Here is a 23,929-nt window from a genome sequence, read left to right on the forward strand (position 1 = left end):
AGGGGCTTCCCTATGGTCTTAGACATCTTGGACCTGGAAATGGTATTTGTATAGTAACATACTGAGTGTATCTCCAGCTTAATTAAATATAAAATGCATGATGGCCTGGTGTGACTTCAGTTTTACTGGTGAGAGTTCGAGATGGCACATTACTTGTGAATGGCAAGGCTGTGTGTTAAGTATATTGTTCCAAATGCGTGCCACTAGCGCATCCTGTGTGCTACAAAATATACAGCTTTAGGAATAGCAACGAAGGGTCCAGTGGCACCTTATAGACTAACAGAAAAGTTTTGAGCATGAGCTTTCGTGAGCAAAGACTCACTGCCTCAGATGCTGACCAGCATCTGATGAAGTGAGTCTTTGCTCACGAAAGCTCATGCTCAGAACTTTTCTCTTAATCTGTAGGGGGCCACTGGACCCCCTTCGTTGCTGTTACAGATCCGGACTAACACAGCTAACCCTCTGAAACTTTAGGAATATTTCAATTAAAGAAAATGGTTATAGTACATCCCTCACGTTGAACCCAGAGACCTTTCGCTGCTTTGAATTCAACTGTGTGGGACTCAGAGGAAGGGAGAAATTAACATGAACAAACATTTCTCAAAGCAGCTATTTTTTTAAACAAAAATGTTTTGTTTTTAAAATCTGACAGTCTGGGATACCTCCAGGGTGAGGTGCAAACACTGAACTCACCAGGAAAAAGCTGATCTTCCCTCTCCCATGATGACAAAATTATTTTTGGCATTGCTGAGACTTGAAAGCTGTGTTGCTTATATCTAGAATAGCTTACTGGACAACTCAGGACTGTTTGTTTGGTTTTTTTTCTGAACCCTACAAGCCCTTGACTGGAGGTGGTGACAGAAACATACCTCCCTCTCCCTCTTCCTCTCCCTCTCCCTAATATAACATTTAAATCATAAACATTCATTTCCCGACTCATTTAAAAAATAAAGATTAATTGCTCTTTGAAGCTACCAAAAGAGTGCAAAGTTAGAATAAGTTCTTGGGAGTGGGATTTGTGGGCAAATAATTCAGTAGTAGGCCTGTTATAATTTTATTTCATATGTCTATTAAATTTATTGTATGCTTCTTTGGGTATGTGACCATGTATGTGGGGATGATGCTATTTGTTACATGCTTTTGAAACTCAGCTCTGCTTTTCCACTACAAAACTTACTCTAACATTCCTAATCCCTCAGCCATTTTAAATTACATATTTTTTGGCAGATGATCACAAATGACTTTCTTTCTCCAAATATGGAACTTCTCCCTACTGTATATGAACCTAAATATAAATAAATGAATGGAGATACACATCTCATAGAGCTGGAAGGGACCTTGGGAGGTCGTCCAGTCCAGTCCCCTGCCCTCTTGGCGGGACCAAGCACCATCCCTCTTTTTTAAATCTTTTTTTGCCCCAGATCTCTAAATTGTCCCCTTAAGAACTGGGCTCACAGCCCTGGGTTTAGCAGGCCCATGCTCAAACCACTGAGCTATCTCTCCCCCTGGCTTAGTTCAGAACTCGTATCGTCCAATCCTGCATCAGAGGTAGCTTTAGGGTATGGTATCTTTTGACACCATGAGGAGATGCTAAAGGAAGATTCTAAAGTTCTGTTGATCAGGTATAGAATTTTGTTTAAGTATCTGGAGGGGTTTTATTGTTTCTTTTTGAACTTTATATGGTTAGACTCATGCAGTCAGATCCAAAGTTGAATGAAAAGAATCCACTGACTTCAGTGGGCTCTGGATTAGTCCCAGGGTACCAAAAGTGGTGGTGTGATTTCAGTCAATTTATGTCATATTAACTGAAGATTTTTTTTTCCTGTATAGGCATTAGACTGTTTCACAGCTATGCTGTCTGAGCAAGGGAGCAGGCAGAAAATGGCAGAAGTTATTGGAAGCAAACTAAACATTTCCAAGAAGAAGGTATATTGAGTAATGATTAGTGTGCCCTTTATTTAAAATATTCTAAATTGTTCAATAAGTAAAAAGTGAAAGATGACTGACTGAAGCCATTTAATTTCATATGTACAGGCATAAGTAAAAGTGGTCATTCATTTGCAAGCAGAATTCTTGCATGAATTCTTCTTTAGCTCTTTAGGGTAGATGTAGTTTGAAAATGTGCGTATGTAAGAATGTTTGAATTTTTTGGAAATGATTAATAATAATAGCCAGGCCCAATACTTAGACAAAAATCTTAAAATTCATTTCTTTTCTGCTGTTCAGCTGATGTTTAGAATGACCTTTGAGCAGCAGTACCTAACATACTGGGCCCCCTCCTCCACTTCCTGTCTGTGTTTTTTATGGCTTTCTTAATCTCCAGTTATAGATTCATCTTTTGCAGCTAATGTTTCTGGTAAACAGCCTCTTGAAAGAGCCTGGGAAAAAGTATATGGGTGAACTCCCTTCTAGTACAGTGTGCTGTTGTCATTTTTATGCTAATACTTGAGAAACAAAGGACAGGTGACCGTGAGCAAAACAATGAAGTTGACCAGCATTGTGAGATGCACAAAACAAATGGAAAGTGTGTTTGTTTCCTTTAGTCTTTCGCTTAGGTTATGTCTACACTAGAAGCATCTGTCGACAGAAGTTACTGTTGACAGGGAAATCTCAAGGGAACCTCTGTCAGCAGATTGCATCTACACACAATTTGCTCTGTCAACAGAGAGCTTCCAGATTGCACTGCCCTCTGGTGCCAGAAAGCGGAATGGCAGCTCTGCAAAGAGGGCTGCCCAGCAACCAGAAGTACTCTGTCAGAACTCCGTCGAGAGATTGTTGTGCCTCAAATTTTTGAGGAATAGTACTGTCAAGGCAAATGCAGAGTTCTGTCGAGAATCTGTCAAAAGAAACAGAACCCTTCTGTCAACAAAACTCTCTAGTGTAGACCCAGCCTTACAGTTAACTTGGGTAACTTATATAACTGTCAGATAAAAATGTAAACGTTCTCTCTTCTTACCTCCGTCATCTACCCCAAAGATGACCATATCCTTTCTTTGCAGCCTTCTTTAATGAAGGAAAACACTAGAAAGGGGAAAAAATCCAAATATCTACAGGTGTTTGTTTACTTCCTTCCTTCCTTCCCATTATTTAAGGAAGAATCGGTAACTGTGCCATGAATATCCTTTTGAGACAGACATCCCACTCTGTGCCTCTGTGTAAAGTGTATTTTCTGTCTTGCCCAAAAAGCTGTTTGTTTTCCTGCTTCAACAGAGCATAGGTTAAACTAACTGAATTCTGATACAGGTTTCATTAACAAGAAGATTAACAAAATGCAGTCATAATGATATCTGTTCCATAGAAAGTACAGAGAGAAACCAGTACTTGCCCAGTGGAAAAGAGGCCGTTCGGGTGAAGGGGTGGAACTTTGAGTCTAAAATCTTCTAAGTGATGATGATGCAAAATACAAAGTGTTCTTCAGCAAATGAGCTTGTTCTGCAATTAAATTTGATAAAGAGAAAAATGTTCAGCGTATGTTCTTTGCATAAAGTATTGGGCAGAATTATGATACACAGTGGGCTTGTCTACACTACCACCCTTCTTTGAAGGGAGGATGGTAAGTAGGGTGTTGGGAGTTTACTAATGAAGTGCTGTGCTGCATACGCCGCACTTCATTAAGCAAATTCCCCCCGTGGTAACTTCATACCGGCTCGCGTCTAACTCTCTTTGGCTACGTCTACACGTGAAGCCTACATCGAAGTAGCTTATTTCGATGTAGCAACATCAAAATAGGCTATTTTGATGAATAACGTCTACACGTCCTCCAGGGCTGGCAACGTCGATGTTCAACTTTGACTTTGCGCAGCACCACATCGAAATAGGCGCTGCGAGGGAACATCTACACGCCAAAGTAGCACACATCGAAATAAGGGTGCCAGGCACAGCTGCAGACAGGGTCACAGGGCGGACTCAACAGCAAGCCACTCCCTTAAAGGGCCCCTCCCAGACACAGCTGCACTAAACAACACAAGATCCACAGAGCCGACAACTGGTTGCAGACCCTGTGCATGCAGCATAGATCCCCAGCTGCAGCAGCAGCAGCCAGAAGCCCTGGGCTAAGGGCTGCTGCCCACGGTGACCATAGAACCCCGCAGGGGCTGGAGAGAGAGCGTCTCTCAACCCCTCAGCTGATGGCCGCCATGGCGGACCCCGCTATTTCGAAGTTGCGGGACGCGTAATGACTACACGGTCCCTACTTCGACGTTGAACGTCGAAGTAGGGCGCTATCCCCATCTCCTGATGAGGATAGCGACTTCGACGTCTCGCTGCCTAACGTCGAAGTTAACTTCGAAATAGCGCCCGCCGCATGTAGCCGTGACGGGCGCTATTTCGAAGTTAGTGCCGCTACTTCAAAGTAGCGTGCACGTGTGGACATGGCTTTTGAGGGGTAAAGGGACTTGGACGTTGCCTTGGCACTTCAAAGTACCGGCGGGTGAGCCACGGCTAGACACAAGCCAGTACTTTGAAGTTTAAAACTTTGAAGTTGCTGCAGGGGGATGGGGCGGAATTTGCTTAATGAAGTACTGCGTATGCAGCCCAGCACTTCATTAGTAAACTCCCAACACGCTACTTGCCATCCTCCCTCCATAGGAGGGTGGTAGTGTAGACATAGCCAGTGGGAGTAATAATGCTTTCTATGCAGGCAGAGTTTTACTGTCAGCTTCACAAACCAGAGATTCGAATAAGGGAACATGAAGTCATTGTGGGAAGAGTGCAGCTCTTGCGGAAGCAAACTCAGACACTTCTTACACAAAGGTAAAGGTGATTATAGCTCCCCCTTCCTGTATGTTTTTTTCCTTGGGAGCTATACATTTTGATATTGGAATTGAATGAATGAAACCTAAAGCATAAAAGCTGCCTTTTCAAGTAGTCTGTCAACATCATTTTAAGCAAAAGAATAAGGCTGTCTGTTTTTGATACCAAAATCTTCTATTGGGACTGAGATGTCAGCATGAGATCTCTAACAAACCAAGGATAGAGATTCTCTGCACTTTTCAAATTAGAATATCCTGACATAAGGCTTGCGCTGGAAATGTTATTACCCTTATGATAAGCTGTTGGGTGGTGGCAACAGCAACTCTGACTTCACAGAGCATTTGCAGGATGCAACACTGAAAGCTGCTTTGTTGATAGTCACTCAGCTGGTAGGGAAGAGGGAAGTGTAAAAACCAAGGTTTCTTGTGAGAATTCCCTCCCCCACCCCCCCCCCCCTTTTTTTTTTTTTTAAAAGAAAATCAATAATGTAACGTAAAAGCCTAAATTTCTGAGCTGTAAATAGAAAAAAAAAAACTAACATGTCTAATCTGGTACCTAAACTCATATCTCAGAACTGTTTCTGTTAGACATATCTTCACATTTAAAAGTCAAAACTTTAGTTGCAATGCTAAGTGGGGGGAAAAAATTGAAGTGAGAGTTTCTTGAGGGATCTTGTCCTTAACAGCTGCTTTCTCTGGCTTGGCAGGGAAAAGCAAACTTTTGCTGCCACACGCCCGTCTTCAGTATTGATTGAACAGCTGGCTGTGTGTGTTGACAGAGGAGAGCCTGTGCTGTTAGTGGGTGAAACAGGAACTGGCAAAACCTCAACTGTCCAATACCTTGCTCATATTACAGGTAAAATACAGTATGAATATTATACTTTGTGCAGAGGCAATAGAAATACATGAATGATGACTTCATTTTGTTTTGCGTCAAGGACATCATCTGAGGGTGATCAATATGAACCAACAGAGTGACACTGCAGATCTGCTTGGAGGGTGAGTCGTTGAATTAGTTGACACAAACAATTGAAAAGATGTCAGTGCAGGCTCTTATTCAAGCATATTTGATTATAAGGTAACTCATAGAAATGAGTAACCAGGGAGATGTTTCATTGAATAAGAGCCCCGCTATCATGACTAGCAGTCTAGAGCTTGTGCTCTTAAATGGCCCAACTAAATTCTGTGAACAAGTGTGCAATGCACAGCTGCTTTGGGGGGGCATAATTACCCAGTACATACAGTTAGCAAAATAGCTAGTAGGTATTTGGTCTCAGTAGGAAGGATGAATTGCCTGTTACTGCAGCAGGGTTTGTATAAAATCGCTTTCTAAGGAGCAAGTATACATATGCCATTTCAAATCTAATAAGCAAATAAGATGCTAGTTTATAATTGTTCTGGATTTCTGCATGGTCTCAAACATCTTCAGTTCAGGGGCTCACACTTTGTCACACACAAATTTCACACTCACACAAATTTCACGGGAGCTGGTGGGAGCTACCACTTGGCCATTTGGCAAGTAACTAATGTCTCTCTTGGTTCTGCCCAGCTATAAGCCAGTGGACAATAAATTGATTTGGCTGCCCTTACGAGAGGCTTTTGAGGAGCTCTTCTCTCAGACGTTTTCCAGGAAGCAAAATCAGACTTTCTTGGGTCACATCCAGATGTGTTACAGACAGAAACGTTGGCATGATTTACTCAAATTAATGCAGCATGTTCACAAATCAGCCATGAAAAAGGAAGCAAAAGAAAACTCATCAGGTAAGAATTCAGTGAAAGCAAACACTGACGATTAACAGTGACTTGTTGCACAAAGCAGACAACAGTTTCTAAATCTTACCAGTTTCTAAATCTTCATCATCTCAGGCCATGACTAACACAATATTGCCTCACTCTTATGTATTCAGAATGCTGCTGTAATGATCATTCTCCAATCCTGTCGCTTCGGCCAGGTCACCCCCTCTCTTTGCATCTGTCCACTGAGTTTCCCCTTTTCTAGTGCATCAAACATAAATGGTTTGTCTTCACCAGAGGCCACTGGTATGCTCAGACTATTGCTTATCACAGGGGTGAACAAACTTTTTACATCAGGCCCCACTTTCCGTCCCTGCAATTAGCAGCCCCTATCGCCCCCCCTCCCCAACCAGTCTGATGTAATCCAGATGGACATTTAGATTATGTTCATATGAAAAAAAACCCTTTTTGAATGTAGAATAAAATAGGTAGAATGTAAAAACTGTAATTGGTAAATAAATATGAATACATTTTACAGAAAAACAGCAATGTATCTCAGCATTTTTAGTGAGATGGATGAGCCTGAGACTCAGCAGCCAATCGTGCTGTGTCCCCCCCCCCCTTATGAAATTTTATGCCCCCCACCCCACCCAAAAGTGACCACCCTCACTTTGTGCACTTCATCATGCTGAGCGATGTCTTTTGGCTTCCTTGTGTGGGCCCATCTGTCAATTTTTTTTTTTTTTGGCCTTACATTTACATGGTAAGGCTTCAGAGATATGGACCATTTTTTGTTCTATTTTTGTGCTGCGCTGAGTAATACAGAATCCTAGTTTGTGACTAGGGCTCATAAGTACCATACTAAGACATATAATAACTTTTTCACTGTGAGGTAAACGGAATTCATTATGTAAATTTTCTAGCCCTTTCTTGAACTGGTTCTCTTTAGGTATTCAGGTACTTTTTTTTTTTAAAAAGCCACAAGCTGACACAGAGGTGAGCATTTTTCAGGGGAATGTTAAAGACCATTTTTAATAATCCTCAGAGACAAAACAAAAAGTGAGTAAAGTGTAAATGCAAATGAAAAGTAATGCACAATAGAAAATAAATTTCCAAAGCTATCCATGTCAGAGATTGTGATGTTATGTGGCAGTGACCACTTGTTGAGAAACCAAAATATTATGATGGCTGGGTAAGAGTACTGGAATATTATCAAGAAACATAGTTTGTGTGTTTTATGTTATCATTCTAATGCTAAAAAAAAAAATCAAATTTATTTTGTTTCTAGTCTCACAACTAAAAGAAAAGTGGGAAGCATTTGGACTTAGACTGAACCATGCACATCAACAGATGAAAATGACAGAAAATTCTTTGATGTTTGCATTTGTAGAGGTATTTAAATATTTGCGTTATGACCTGGGGCTAGGAAGGCGGGGGAGGGAGGAGTACTTAACAGTTACAAGAGCACTTAACCAATTTTCTATTATGCAAAAGTTTACAAACAGTGAAAGTGTGGACTTGGATGCACTATTTTTCATGCGTCTGCGATGGCTAGAGAGTATGGTTTATTTGGTTAACAAGAAACGTACTGATGGTCTGAGAAAGCTATACTTGCTTTGACACAAGAATATGAATCATCTTCATGCCCTCTATAGTGGTGCACAGGGAGAACAGGAAAACAACATCAGGAAAATTTGAGGTTCAAATGACTCCATGAAGTTCTTCCACTGGATTTCTACATAAGATAAAAATATAAAGTTAAGATTAAAGTACATACAAAGACTTGTATAAATAGTTCAGGAGAACTATGTTAGGTTTTCTATTGTTATAATTTCCCAAATCCATTTTGATATTTTAGATGATCCTTTTAATTTTAGTAACTTGACATCGCACATAAAAGGTCTATTTGAGTTATCTAAATTCTTGACAAGTCATTTAAACAAAAATTTGCTGAAAAATGTTCTGCTTGGTCTAATAGGTTTTCAGTTAACAGTGCATACTGTTGGCTGAGGAACAAATGACCATAGTTTTTACAAGGTTGACATTACAGTAAAACAGAAAATTGATTCATTTCTATAGCATTCCTGACACCAGTGCCTGGGCAGCACGATAATAAATATGCTACAGTCTAATTAATGCTCATGCACAAACCACAAAAATTTAACTCTGCTAGAAATGAGTGTCCAAGAGCAAGTTAGAGTAACTTTTTGAAGGTTGCAGAAAAAGTGATCTCTAACCAAGGAGAGTAAAAAAACCAGTTGTCTGATGCTTTTTTTTTTTTTTTCTTTGCCTACTAATTGCTTGCTGAAGTGGAATTTGATTTTTTCGTTCATGTAGACAATCTAGAGATTACAAGATAGGGTGTAATTTTGTGTTTACAGCCTCAGCAGATGTTACATATATCTTCAATGGTACAACAGCTAACATTGAATTGGTCCATTTTTAGGGTACTCTGGCCCAGACGGTGAAGAAAGGAGAGTGGATTTTACTGGATGAGATTAATTTGGCTGCTGCAGAGACTTTAGAATGCCTGAGTGGCTTACTAGAAGGATCATCTGGCTCGCTGGTTTTACTAGACAGAGGAGACACAGGTAATATTAGTATGATTGTTTGCTGTACAGGTGAACCTCTCTAGTCCAGCACTCTCAGGACTTGATCAATGTTGAGCCAGAGAATTTGCCGAACCATGGGAGGTCAGTGTTGTCCAGCAGCACTGCCAACATTTCCGCTCCTTACCTGGCTCTGAGAAGATGTTTAGGGGTAAATTAGAGCTACATAACAGCACAGAATGCTGAGAGCCACGACTGGTGGTGGTAAACAATCTTTGAGGCTGTGGGAAGCTTAGCCGGATGTCTACTTACCATGGGTATGGTCAGCTATCATGCTGGACCATGGATGGTGCCAGACCAGAGAGTGCTGGATTAGAGTGGTTCAGCCTGTATTTTGGTGTCTGGCAACAGTGTTAATAATTGTGTTTTGTAAGCCAAGTTGGGGGGCAGGATGATGATTTGGAGGGCAGTGACACCAGGGTGCTGATGACACTGAATTCTGTGTACCTGGTTGGTAAAGAAGCTTAACTGCCATTGTTTAGCCAAGATCAGGACTTGAATAACAAGGTGTGGCAGAAGTGATCGTGAGGTAAACCCACCCCTTTGAATGAAGAAAATGCTCAGGTCTCTTTTGTTGTCTTATTTGCAACCTTGGGGTCCTGTTGTGGTGTTTACTCTTTCAGAATGTCCAAATAGCAGCTGTGTCCACAAATGCTTTTTTTTCTTGTTTTCCTGGAAGGATGAGACTGGGTGTTTAAGACCAAAAACGTGTATTCTCTTGCCAGCTACAAATTAACGTAACCATAAAATTGTTGAATTGGAAGAGACCTCAGGACACTTTGAGATCCAGTCTTCTGCTCTGAGGCACGGCCAAGTAAACCTAGGCTGTTCCTGACATGTGCTCATCCAACTTGTTCTTAAAAATCTCCTTTGGAAGTCTCTCTCTTAGAGCTTATCTACCCTTATAGTTGGAAAGCTTTTCCTAGTATCTAATCTAAATTTCACTTGCAAAGGATTAATAGACCAGTTAATTTTTGTCACATGGTACATAACCTATCTTGTCAATCAATTTCTGCATAAGGTGGCTGGAGAATAGCCAATGTGATGACAACTTTTAAATAATGCTCCAGAGGTGATCCTGGCAACTACAGGCCAATAAACCTGACTTAGTACCAGGCAAATTGGTTGGAGCTATATTAAAGAATAAATCAACACAATTTGGGGAAGAGTCACCATGGCTTTTGTAAAGGGAAATCATTCCTTACCAATCTGTTAAGAGTTCTGTGAGGATCAACAGATGTGGACAAGGGTGATCCAGTGGATATAGTGTACTTGGCTTTTAAGAGAGCCATTGATAAGGTCCATCCCTAAGGCTTTTAAGCAAACTAAGCAGTCATGGGATAAGAGGAAGGTCATCTCATGGATCAATAATGCATTAAAAGCAGGAAACAAAGAGTAGGAACGAATGGTCTGTTTTTAACAATGAAGAGAGCTAAATAGGAACTGTACTGCAACTAGTGCTGTTCAATGTATTCACAAGTGATCTGGGAAAAGGTATAGACAGTAAGGTGGCAAAGTTTGCAGAGAATATAGAATTATTTGATAAGTCCAAAAAAACTCTATAAAGCTTTACTCTCACAAAACTGGATAACTGGGCAAAAAACCACCCACCCACCAGATGAAACTCTGAGCTGATAAATGCAAAGTATTGCATATTGGAAAATATAACACGTAAACACAATATATACAGAATCATAGGGCTAAATTATCTATTAACACTCAAAGAAATCTTGATGTCACTAGGAAACATTAGGGAGAGGGTGCATAATAAGACAGTAAACGCCACAATGCCACTATATTTTATCTATATACATCTGTGGTACTTGCACATCTTGAATAAAATGTTCAGTTCTGGTTTCTATAAATTTTCTTTTTTCACACTTTTCTGGACTCTCTTGTTTTTTCACATCTTTCCTAAAGTGGGTGGTACCTGATTAAAGTTGTATCACCTCTGGATTACATTACAGCAATATGATGTTGTGTTATAACCAAAGACTGTGCAAACATCAACTCATGCAAAATGTAGCTGCCAGTTTACTTTACGGTCCCTCTTGCCATTCTGTAGCATCAGAGTCATTTGAATTGGCCAACTCTTGTTCCCATGTGGCGTAAAATAATCACTGCAAAATCTTTCCCCTACAAGGGATGAAAGAGAAATGCACTGCCAGTATGACTTCCCCTGTTCATGTGAGAGCAGAACACTGTACTTACACCAAAGCTCCAGTGTATTCATTCTGCAAAAATTGCTGCTGTTCTTGTTTGTTAGCCCCTCTTCTGAACAGGTATCTGAAAACCCTGAAGCGATATTTCATGTCTTCATGTGTGATGTAGAAGAAACTCAGTACATTGGATAGACTATGTAGTCTACAGGGTATTGGATTGTGACTCTGACCTGGGTTCAGTTCTTGGCTTTGCCCCTGGCTTATTAGGTGAAACTTCCCTACCTGCGTGACCTCTGCTGGGTTAAGGTGCTCAGGGAACTAGTTAGTAGACACTTCCGGAGTCTACATGGATTAAAATGTGCAACGTATTATTGCATTTCAGAAACTCCTATCTCTGTAGTGCTCATTATCCCACTGTTTTAGACATATTTTAACTCCTCAGGACTGGGTGAATCACTGAAAGCTTTTAACAGTGGCGTTCAGGTAACAATGGATTAGTGATCCAAAGGAGGGATTTAAACTATCTTGGATTAACCAGGAAGTTAATGCTTTACATTGTAGCATTTTTATTTGCATTTCTGTGTTTGAGAGTAGAAATGAAACATCTTTTTCTTTTTAGAACCTCTGATGCGTCACCCTGATTTTCGCTTGTTTGCCTGCATGAATCCAGCTACGGATATTGGAAAGAGAAATCTACCTCCAGGAATAAGAAACAGGTAGAAAAAAAGAATGGACTGTAAAATAGTTAAGCAGCTCTTTGTTTTGAAATTTGATTAGCCTCATGATTCAGCATGAATGGTGCAGTGCCCTTGTTTGAAGACCTGGGAGATAGACATTTTGAGACATGTATGTTATAGGATAGTTAAGGCTGCTGATTGAGTAGCTGGAGGAAACTGCTGTACTGCAGATGCAGAACCTAAAGAGCTGGTTTGGTAATTGTTTAGGAGTTATTCCTTAAATGTAAATTGGAGTGGTTAGAAGATCATTTCAGCAGCTAAATTTAAAGTAGATTCTTTGCTGCTAGTGTAGCTGCTTTGACTGCCTCTGCACATTGAGTGGATGTTTTCATTCACTGTCCACAATGACTTCAAGATATTTCTTGAGTAGTGACAGCTAATTTAGGCCTCATTTTAATATATACAATATGTGGGATTATACTTTCTAATGAGTGTTACTTTGCATTTATCAACATTGAATATCTTCTGCCATTTTGTTGCCCAGTTACCCAATTTTTGTTCTCTCTCAAAACTGGGTATGTGATTTGTTTCACAGCTGAGGAGTGGAATAGAGTTGTGTGATAGAGAGCCCATATTCAAAGGCTGCCTTGCTACGCCAATGATTTATTTTCAGTAACTGCCGTTTGGAACTGTGTACTGCAAACTCCCTTTAGAAGCATGTTTCTTGTAGGGTGAATGTAAGTTGGTAGACTGTATAAACCAATATGCATATTAATACTTTGTACTTAAGCAATGTAATAATTTGCCTGTAGTTAGGTACGAATTTTTCAGGTCAGTCAAAATTTGTATATCAAGTAAGTATATCTTGATGTTGGCAAAACCCATATTTGATTTGCTGCTTGTGCTATACTATGCATTCACTCAAAGTTGTTCGGGTACTTAAGGAGGGGCTTAGGGCAGGGGTCTGGAAGTTTGGGGGGTGCAGGAATCATAGCAGGGTCTGTGAGGTGTGGAGGAAGGCTCAGGGCAGGGGTTGGGGGACTGAATACAAGGGATTGGGTGTGTGAGGGGAAAGGGGGTGGCAGGTACAGGAATCAGGGCAGAGGATAGAGGGCCCAGGCCAGGGGACTGGGCGGTGTGGCGGAGGCTCAGGCCAGGGGCTGGGTATGCCAGAGTCAGGGCTTGAGTCTGGGAGACATGTGGTGGGCGGTGCAGGGGAGGCGCTCAGAGCAGGGAGTGGAAGTGCTGGAGTTGGGATAGAAGGCAGGGAGTTGGTGCAGGAGACCTCAGTGTGGGGCTTTGGGAGGTGGGGAAGGCTCAGAGCAGAAGGTCGGGGTTCAGGAGCCGCATGGGGGGAGTGGGAGGGAAGCCCCAGGTCCTTGCAGGAGAGGAGGGAGGGGAGAGGAGCACCTGGAAATCAGCAGAAGCTGGTAGGGACCTCAGTTGTGTAGGGCCCCATAATTTGTAAGGACAGCCCTGAGCTCAGGGGACTGGGGGCCAGCACAGGGTAGTGGTGGGCCAGGGGGGATACAACAGATAAGCATGCCTAGCACACCAGCATGGGAACTAAACTGTGGCCAGCAACATTCAGCGCCCTTCCTTCAACCAGCTACTGTCTTACTGGTGTGCCTGCGCCCATCTGCTCACGCTGTAGTGTAACTGCCCTCCTAGCAGCTCCTTTCATAGAACACTATGACCGGAAGGGGCCTCGAGAGGCCATTGAGTCCAGTCCCCTGCCCCGACGGCAGGACCGACCACTATCTACACCGTCCCTGATAGACATCTATCTAATCTGTTCTTAAATATCTCCAGCGAGGGAGATTCCACAACCTCCCTTGGCAACTTATTCCAGTACTTGACCACCCTGACAGTTAGGAACTTTTTCCTAATGTCCAACCTAAACTTCCCTTGCTGCAGCTTAAGTCCATTGCCTCTTGTTCTCTCCTCAGAGGCCAAGAAGAACAAGTTTTCTCCCTCCTCCTTATGACACCCTTTAAGATATCTGAAAACCGCTATCATGTCCCCCCTCAATCTTCTCTTTTCCAAGCTGAACAAGGCCAGTTCTTTCAGCCTTTCTTCATAAGTCATGTTCTCCAGACCTTTTATCATTCTAGTTGCTCTTCTCTGGACCTTCTCTAATTTCTCCACATCTTTCTTGAATTGGGGTGCCCAGAACTGGACACAATATTCCAGCTGAGGCCTAACCAGCTCAGAGTAGAGCGGAAGAATGATTTCTCGTGTCTTGTTCACAACACACCTGCTAATGCATCCCAGAATCATGTTTGCTTTTTTTGCAACAACATCACACTGTTGATTCATATTTAACTTGTGATCTACTAGAACCCCTAGATCCCTTTCTGCTGTACTCCTTCCTAGACTCTTTTCCCATTCTGTATGTGTGAAATGGATTATTCCTTCCTAAGTGCAGCACCTTACATTTATCTTTATTAAACTTCATCCTGTTTACTTCAGCCCATTTCTCCAATTTATCTAGATCATTCTGAATTATGACTCTATCCTCCAAGGTAGTTGCAACCCCTCCCAGCTTGGTATCATCTGCAAACTTAATAAGCGTACTTTCTATGCCAATATCCAAATCATTAATGAAGATATTGAACAGAACTGGTCCCAAAACACCCCTGCGGAACCCCACTTGTTGTTATGCTTTTCCAGCAGGATTGAGCACCATCAACAACTACCCTTTGGGTACGATTAGCCAGCCCGTTATACACCTACCTTATTGCAGCCCCATTTAAGTTGGACTTGCCTGGTTTGTCGATAAGAATATTACGTGAGACCGTATCAAATGCTTTACTAAAGTCTAGGTATACCACATCCGCTGCTTCTCCCTTATCTACGAGTCTCGTTATCGTGTCAAAAAAAGCTATCAGGTTGGTTTGACATGATTTGTTTTTTACAAAACCATGCTGGCTGTTCCCTATCACTTTACTACCTTCCAAGTGCTTGCAGATGACTTCCTTAACTACCTGCTCCATTACCTTTCCTGGCACAGAAGTTAAGCTGACTGGCCTGTAATTTCCTGGGTTGTTCTTGTTCCCCTTTTTGTAGATTGGCACTATATTTGCCCTCTTCCAGTCTTCTGGAATCTCTCCTGTCTCCCATGACTTTCCAAAAAATGAGAGCTAACGGCTCAGCTACCTCTTCTGTCAGCTCCTTGAGGATTCTAGGATGCATTTCATCAGGCCCTGGTGACTTGCAGACATCTAATTTTTCCAAATGGTTTTTAACTTGTTCTTTTTTTATTTCAAAAACTAACTCTACCCCTTTTCCACCAGCATTCACTATGTCAGGCATTCCTTCAGACTTCTCTGTGAAGACCAAAACAAAGAAGTCATTAAGCATCTCTGCCATTTCCAAGTTCCCCGTTACTGTTTCTCCCTCCTCACTGAGCAATGGCCCTACCCCGTCCTTGGTCTTCCTTTCCATACTATGGAAAACAATCACATTCCAGGCATATTCCTTTTTCCTGACACAATCAAACCCTAACCTTGCTTTAAGTGAGGATAAGAGGAAGCTGTGTACCAAATTTTTACCATTTCAGAGGAGTTCTTGAGCAAATGGAGTCACAGGCAGACACGCACAAACTCTCTTAAATATGTAGTAGATCTTTGGTGTTCAGTTTTGTGAGCTATTAATCAGTATTTAATGAAATTTTGCCTTAAGTATTATAGCTTAATTTTTCTCCTAGGTTTACTGAACTTTATGTAGAAGAACTGCAGAACGAAGGAGACTTGTTGATTCTTATCACGGACTATCTGAAAGGCTTGAATGTGAGCAAAAACACCGTACAAGGAATCATGAAGTAAGTCATGTTCGTATTTTTATGACACCTCACTGGAATAAGCCATAAAAGAAAATACGTAATTACAGACTACTATTTATTATCTATTAACCTTCCTCGCCTTAGGTTCTTGAAGAATGACACCCAACCTCCCTATTCTCGGGTGGTTTTTATGTGTTCTTTTGTTGCTGTTATCTTCCTTTCTTCTGTCCCCACTCCAAAACAAAATGACATTGCCAGTTAGAGGGGATTATAGCAGCAGTCTTTTCCTTTCTCTGGGAGGTTAGATGGGATATCTCCTTCAAACTATATGTGTGTGTGTCACTTGTGGAGATGTTTTCATGTCACAAAATCTCTTTCCTCCTAGAGCAGACATGTTGTAACCAGTGTTTTAAATGTCCACAGACCCATTTTTTGGGACAATCTAAATGTCTCATTTAAAACATTAAGGACGTGTCTACACTAAAAAAATAACGTTTTTGTACATCGAAGTAAACAACTTCCAAGTTGAGCATCTACACACACCCTACATTCCCGGGAATGGAGTAAGGACTTTGAAGTTGGGCTCTCTACTTCAAAGGTAACTTTGAAGTAAGGGAAAAATGTGTGTGGACCCTCTGCTGGCTACTTTGAAATAGTGCCTAACTTCAAAATTAGTTCTTAGTGTACATCAACATCAATAACCATGGGCTCAGTGCCCGTTAGTGTCTGATGCCTCTCTCACTATTTCCTTCCATCTTTCCCTATCCAATGCAAAGTGGCTTAGTTTCTGTAGACTAGCTCCGCACCAATCTACTACATCATCTATCCAGTCTCTGTGGGGTTTGCCTCTCCTATTCGACCCATCCATTATGCCGAATACTAGGGTCTTGATTTTTCGTTCATCGTTCATTCTGCAAATATGTCCAAATAGTTGTAGCTTCCATTTTATAACCTTCTGCAGCAGGTTCTCTTTCGGCTGTATCTTCCTATATAATTTTTCATTGGTGACCTTCTGCATCCATCCTATTCTCAGAATCTTTCTATAACTCCTTTTGAACGCCAATATTCTTCTTTTCGAATCTTTCGTTATCACCCATGTCTCACATCTGTACAACATGCTGCTGAATACATGTTTTCAAGACACTCCGTTTTGTTCTTAAGCTAATTGCTTTGCTTTTCCAGATCTTATCCATCGCCTTCAGACTCTCTCTTGCTTTCACTTTTCTAGTTGCTAGTTCCTTCTTACAGTCTGGATCATATGTTATGGTGCTCCCTAGATATGTGAACTTGTCTACATTTTCTAGTTCAATACCTTCGACACTGATCTTCCTTCCTATGTCCTTATCTCCAAATACCATTGTTTTTGTTTGATTGATGTTCATAATCAGTCCGTACCGCTTCCCTTCTTTAACACCTACGCTGTTTTCGCTAGCTTCTCCTCATCTTCCTCAATGATAACTATATCATCCGCGAACCTCAAGTTGTTAATTCTTTTCCTGTGCACAGATATCCATTCTCTCTCTTCCTTGATTTTGTCCATCGCTCTCTCCAGATGTGCGATAAAGATACTTGGTGATATTGGATCTCCTTGTCTTCTACCTCTACTTGTTTTAAACCAACTTTCCAACTCTCCGTGTGTTCTCACCGCTGCCTCCGCATTATCATTGATATTTTTCAACAACCGTATCAATCTGCTATCCACTCCGTATAACTCCAGCACCACCCAAGGCACTTTTTGATCTATATGTGTTCAGTGTAATTTTCTTTTGGTAGCCAACTTATCGACCCAACCCAAATCGCTCAATTGGTATCTTGTACCTTGTTTATCCGGGTGACATCCGAGCTGGCATCTTTTAACATTTAGTTGTACTGGCATCAGATTTCATTCGTATTATTGTTTGACAGTCAGCGCATTGACACGCATCTGACCAACCCTCCTCCTTCATCCCAGCCTGGGACGGGCATGGGGTCTCAGTGGCTTCATGGCGGAGTTTCCTAGTGTAGACGCACCCTAATAGTTTGTTCTTGACTTTCTGGACTTCAGTGCATGCTGGAGTCGGCGCTATTGCAACAGTGTGCAGTGAATTCAATTTATGCCTTCTGAGGAAAGAGTTGAAGGCAGAGGCTATTTTGAATGTTCCTGTACAGAGATTAAATCCTTCAGGGTGATGTTTTGATGCTAGAAATTAACTCTACAGCAACCATGAAATAAACATAAGTGTTTTAACTCTTTCTTTTGTAGCTTTTATTTATCTGTGAGAAAGGAGTCCGAAACAAAACTGATGGATGGGACTGGCCATAGACCTCATTACAGCCTTCGTACACTTTGCAGGGCTTTGAGATTTGCAGCATCTAATCCATGTAATAACATACAGCGCTCACTGTATGAGGTAATGATCTTTGTGTACAGTTTTATTCCTAAGTGTGTATATTCATTACAAAATCTACTCAGATAAAGGATTACTAGAAAATCACATTTTCTAAGGGCATCAGATATCAACCAATGCCTTAAAAATTAAACATTAAATTGTCACTTCACAATAAAAAACAACTTTATTCTTTCAGGGCTTTTGCTTGGGCTTCCTGACGCAGCTTGACAGAGTTTCTCACCCAATAGTTCAGAAGCTAATTTGCCAGAATATTGTCTCTGGCAATATCAAAAGCCTCCTTAAGCAGGTGGGAACTTCTGAATATTTGTGTTATCAGAGACTGTTTTTATATGAATTTTCTTTTGGCCACACTTCAATGCTTTTAAAAGATCTAAAATACTAAAAATTAATATTTATCCTAATGTTTGTTTCCGATAATGTTTATTTACTTTGAACTGTATGGCTTAATCATGAAGTTTTCCTAGTTGACTTGTTCTTTCATTTGAAAACATTGAAAGGATGTGAAGAACTTGTCTGTGACTGAATCTTGGCCAATTTTCAGGGTATGAGCAGACCAGCTTCAGTGCTGATGACTCTAATTCTGAAGTAGTGGCTGGAGATGCAGGGGAGGAACTCATCCCTGGCCCAGCCCCAAGCCCTACACCTCTTCCCATACATTGTTCCCTGCCCCAGTCTAGAGCCAGCACCTCACAACATCTGCTGCGGTCCAGAGCCCGCGCTCCTTTACAGAGTCTTGGGGAGGTGGCAAGGGTGGGGCGGAGGAAGGAGTTGGATCCGTTCTGAACACCAACAAATATTACGCAAACCTGCTTCCCCTATTTGTAAGTGGAACATGTTTGCTCCATGTTTGCTGTCTAAATTTCTGGATCTCCTCAATTCCAGAAATTCCTACAAGTCATTTTTCAGTGTAGCACTTTATTTTACAGCTGAGTACTGGAAGTCAGGGGATTTGGGGATCTGTTCACAGCTCTGCTACAGTCTCTTGACATTGGACTAGTCACTTATTCCTACGTGGAGTCAACAATGGGAAAATGGGCATAATACATCACAGGAATGTTGAAGGTTAAGTTCATCTTACGCATCTGACAAAGCGGGTCTTTGCCCACAAAAGCTTATGCTCCAAAATGTCTGTTAGTCTATAAGGTGCCACAGGACTTCTTGTTAATTTAAGTTAATGTGTGCCAAGTGCTCTTTGTGGAAGATGTTACAGTAATGCAAAAATAGCTGTTGTTACAAAACAATATGAAATGCATGTGTATATCTGTTTTTTCTGTAATGTGTTTCAGCCACTGCCAGAACCCCATGGAGGGAGAGCTGTACAGATAGAAGGTTACTGGATTTCAGTAGGGGATAAGGAACCTGTGATAGATGAGACTTATGTACTAACTTCTTCTGTTAAGCTCAATCTGAAAGACATTGTCAGAGTTGTGTCTGCAGGGTACGTTTGTTTCAGTTTTGTGTCAGAATACAAAATTAAGAAGACAGTATACATTTCTGCTATGCAGGTTGATGTGTAAGGAGATTGCCTCCCTCCATTAATTACATTTCTATACTTCTATTAACTTTGTCACCCACTCGGCTTTAATGTTGCCTCTTAAATCTTAATAGATTAGAATGTACATCAAGATTAAAACTGATGAGATACTTCTTCTAAAAAGAATAATTCTGTTTTACACCTGACCCCACTGTAGGGATTGCATGCCAATTTGCAAGTCTGACTTTTGACCAGTAGTTGGCAGTTGTGGGGACTGTGTGCATGTCACTTTGCCCAGCTTTAGACCGTGAGTTCAGAAAACCTCAGAGTTACTAACTTAGCAGTCAACCACACACCTCATTTGGAGTGAGAAGTACACAATTAGGCAGCGGCAGCAGCAGCAGAGCCAAAAATGTAAAAACATAAAAAAGCTAGTACAGTACTGATGTTAAATGTAAACTACTAAAAATTAAAGGGAAAGAAGCATTTTTTCATAGGAAAGTTTGTATTCAGTCAGTGATCAGTGTTAAACTTTTGAAAGAAGAGTCATAACATTTTGTGAACCTTTCAGAGTTAAAACCAACTTCTATTCCCCAGGTATTCATATCGCTGAAGTTCTACTGTAGTCCAGTTGTCTGCCTGCTTGAGAGGACATGAAACCGGCTTTTCTTTGTCCTTAAACAGCCTAAATTTTGTCCTATACATTCTCACCTAGGTCCTTTTAAAGCTTGTTTTTAAAAATAGTTTTTCAGTGCTGATTTAGACTAGCCTCAGATATCACAAACGATAATCGAGGCAGTGTGGAATAGTGGTTAGCATATGGGAATAAAGCTATTTTAGATTGTGCCCTGGCTTTGACACTGGCTGGCTGTGCGATATTTTTTTTTTTTTTTTTTTTTTGGATGAGTGAATGTAAATGAGACATTGAGAGGCTAAATTGTAGCCTTTTGATAATGTGTTGCATGAGGCTCTGACAATCTCAAACAGTACAGATGTATTATTGCCTTCTCATATGCGTACAGGATATTTTGCTTAGCCAAGCTAAACTACTGCTTCTAAAATATTGACTTTGCTAATCCTTGAAGGACTCACCCGGTGCTAATCCAAGGAGAAACATCAGTTGGTAAAACCAGTTTAATTCGTTGGTTGGCTGCTGCTAGTGGGAACCACTGTGTGCGGATTAACAATCATGAACACACTGACATTCAGGAGTACGTTGGCTGTTACACATCAGATGCTTCTGGGAAGCTGATGTTTAAGGAAGGTGAGATTATTGCTTATCACGTTTACCTCTAATTCTCTTCTGTTTTATGTGTTAAATAAGGGGGGAAAACGCTTTTTCTTTCTGTAGTCATAGTTGATTCAGTGCAAATATGAGCTTCAAGTAGTCATTTCAGGTTTACAGATCTGTGATTATGACGTTAAATATTTTACTTTATTCTTCCATTTCTTGTTCTTTGGTTCATTTCACTGACAGAAGAAGCTAAATGATTTAACAGCTTGTTCGGCTAACCATTTTGCTGTGGGTTCATAGAATCTTAGAATCCTAGGGCTGGAAGGGACCTCAGAAGGTCACTGAATCAAGCCCCCTGCCTAAAGTGGGTTCAGCCCTAACTAATCATCCTGCCTGGGCTTTACCAAGCTGGAACTTAAAAACTTCTAGGGATGGAGATTCCATCACCTCTCTAGGTCAGATATAGGGTTAAGATTAATTTATTTCATTCTGAGACAAACCTATCTGCAAGGATTACTTGCTTTTGCAGAACTTTTTGTACATTGTCATGCAGATTACCTTAAAAGGTTTGAACAGAACCTTTTGTGTTTCCTCCCAGGTGTCCTTATTGATGCTATGAGAAAAGGCTACTGGATTATTCTTGATGAACTGAATTTGGCACCTACAGATGTTCTTGAGGCACTCAATAGATTACTGGATGATAACAGAGAGTTGTTCATAACAGAGACACAAGAAGTTGTCAGGGCACACCCTCAATTCATGTTGTTTGCTACACAGAATCCACCAGGACTGTATGGGGGCAGAAAGGTTTGTTGTTCTCTCCTCTTCCCTTTGGTTATGGTTCCATTAGGAAGAAAGCTTCACCGGGTTATTCTTTCAGGAGTGCAGAGAGCTGTGGCACAGAAACTCTTTCGTACATATCAGAGAACAAGGTGGAAGTGCAAAGCAGTGGAAGGGAAGATGGCTTTATAGCTACGGCACTGGACTCTGCCTGCTTTTGTGAGCTTGGGCATGTCACTTAGACTGTAGCTGCACTGCAACTTGGGGGCATGATGCCTAGCACCCAGAGAAGATGCACACTAGCTCATTGTGAACCATCATGCTAAAATTATAGTGTAGACTATGCCGTGTTGGTAGTGGCTTGGGGTAGCTACCCGGATCCAAGCACACCTTACCCCAGAGGTCCAACCTGGGGCGGCTGTCTCAAGCTGAGTTAGTGTGAGGCTGTCTTCCTGCAGTGGAAATCATACTTCCAGCTGCCGGGTAGATGTACCCTTAGTGTCTGAGAGTCTGAGTTCCCATCTGTAAAATGCTGTGAGGATATATAATAAAGTGCTCGAATACTAGGACTGTGAATGCCATAGAGAGGCCTATACTAAGTAGAACAAATATGTATTCTACAGTGGTGGTGCTCAAACTTACATGACTGCAGCCCTGCTAATTTGTGTCTATATCAGTCAGGCATCCTCGCCCCCGGGCGCCCCTCTCTCCAGCTACCCAGCTCTGAATGTGTGCAGTAAGTATTTTTCCCAAAAGCTTCTCACACCTGTTCCCCTTCCTCCAACTATATTCTGCACTCCCAGTCTGAGAACCTGTACTTTAGAGAGAGACCAAGCCTTCCAGCTAAATTATTGGCTCGTTTAGGCAGTATGTGCCCGATTGTAGTTTACAAGGATCAGAAGGGTAAAGCAAAGTTCAGAATACCATTCCCAAATGTGCATTTTAGGTGTTATCCAGAGCCTTCAGAAATCGTTTTGTGGAGCTGCATTTTGATGAGCTGCCAAGTGCTGAGCTAGAAACAATTCTTCATAAGCGATGCAGTCTACCACCTTCTTACTGCAGTAAACTCGTCAAAGTTATGCTGGATCTGCAGGTATTGGTGTCATTTTTTTTTTCTACCACCCTTTATAATGTAGAAGTAAAATTAAGGCCTTTAAAAAATTGTATGACTAACAATGGCGAAATGCCTAATTCAAGTTTGCAGGCTTAAGTAAACTCTTTCAGTGTGAGTTATTTCAGAACAAAAACAAGTCTAATGGCTACCAGTGCCTCACTTTTGAATTTTTGTTTAAATGCTTTTAAAAATACCACACAACCTCTTTTTTTCAGGACATTAGGTGCTGAAATAGAATGATAGTGATTTCTTAGGCCATCCTAATCAAGGACACACTATAATTTTAAAAAGAAAATTTTTGGTTGCTCATTGACCTTTTCTTTTCCCTCTTTAACAACCACTTAGCTCTGATTACTTACCAAAAGAAGTTTCTTCTTTCAAAACAAATGCAGCAATAGAAACTTATGGTACCTTTCTCCTCTCTCCTCATGTCTAGAACTGCATTTTCTTAGACCTTGGAGGAAAAATTCATGGGGAAAAAAGTGAATTTCACAACCCTCGTGTACTTCATTGTAGAATCCACTGAAGTGTGATGCTGGATTAGGAACGTATTAGGTTTTAGGTGCATTGAAGTTTGTTTGAATGAGTAATGCATATTAAATTTTAACTGTCCTCTTTTCTTGCTTGGAAGTCTTATCGCAGAGGTTCAACAGTGTTTGCAGGGAAGCATGGTTTCATTACTCTTCGAGATCTGTTTCGCTGGGCTGAAAGATATAGATTGGCAGAACAGACGGAGAAGGATTATGACTGGCTTCAACATTTAGCAAATGATGGTGGGTCTTTGTATGTTCTTCATGATATATTTTTTTATTAATGTAAATCTTTTTCCAATCCCACTTTTCAAATACAAGTCCTCTCCCCTCATTACTGAACAATAACACTGTGTGATGGATTACATCCCTATATTCAGATCCTACATGCTATTGTAATAATATCTGTACAAAGTATGCCTTGTAAGGTGTCATTTTAAAACTCATAATTTGCTGGTCCGTATCGTCCTGGTAAAATGTGTGTGGGAACATTGCATGGGGCATTATAAGATTCCTTTCTCTGAAGTTACAAACGTGTTCCAAACCTCAGAGTCCTGCCCAGGCAGAAGTCAGCTCTGGCCTAAACAAAGGAAGAAATGTGTGTGTGACTTCATTTACATTTAAGCAGTAAAAATTAAAAATCAAGCAGGGAGAACAAACAAAGGTGGGAAAAAAAACAGAGGAGTTTTC

At 41.1% G+C, this 23,929-nt stretch overlaps 1 protein-coding gene across 2 annotated transcripts in view; it reads left to right on the forward strand.

Annotated features, from left to right (window-relative positions):
• Positions 1–23,929, forward strand: part of MDN1 (midasin AAA ATPase 1) — a 165,535-nt gene that overhangs the window by 32,375 nt on the left and 109,231 nt on the right. For both annotated transcript variants that reach the window (XM_074990884.1, XM_074990885.1), the window contains exons 12-27: positions 1,831–1,926; positions 4,640–4,752; positions 5,459–5,607; positions 5,690–5,750; positions 6,301–6,512; positions 7,774–7,877; positions 8,932–9,076; positions 11,876–11,972; positions 15,643–15,756; positions 17,960–18,107; positions 18,283–18,393; positions 19,394–19,545; positions 20,667–20,845; positions 21,414–21,622; positions 22,542–22,688; positions 23,341–23,482. In XM_074990884.1, coding sequence (XP_074846985.1) covers positions 1,831–1,926; positions 4,640–4,752; positions 5,459–5,607; positions 5,690–5,750; positions 6,301–6,512; positions 7,774–7,877; positions 8,932–9,076; positions 11,876–11,972; positions 15,643–15,756; positions 17,960–18,107; positions 18,283–18,393; positions 19,394–19,545; positions 20,667–20,845; positions 21,414–21,622; positions 22,542–22,688; positions 23,341–23,482 — 2,179 coding nt within the window. The remainder of the gene's footprint in view (positions 1–1,830; positions 1,927–4,639; positions 4,753–5,458; positions 5,608–5,689; positions 5,751–6,300; positions 6,513–7,773; positions 7,878–8,931; positions 9,077–11,875; positions 11,973–15,642; positions 15,757–17,959; positions 18,108–18,282; positions 18,394–19,393; positions 19,546–20,666; positions 20,846–21,413; positions 21,623–22,541; positions 22,689–23,340; positions 23,483–23,929) is intronic.

Source organism: Carettochelys insculpta, chromosome 3 (assembly GCF_033958435.1).
Source record: "Carettochelys insculpta isolate YL-2023 chromosome 3, ASM3395843v1, whole genome shotgun sequence".
NCBI lineage: Eukaryota > Metazoa > Chordata > Testudines > Carettochelyidae > Carettochelys > Carettochelys insculpta.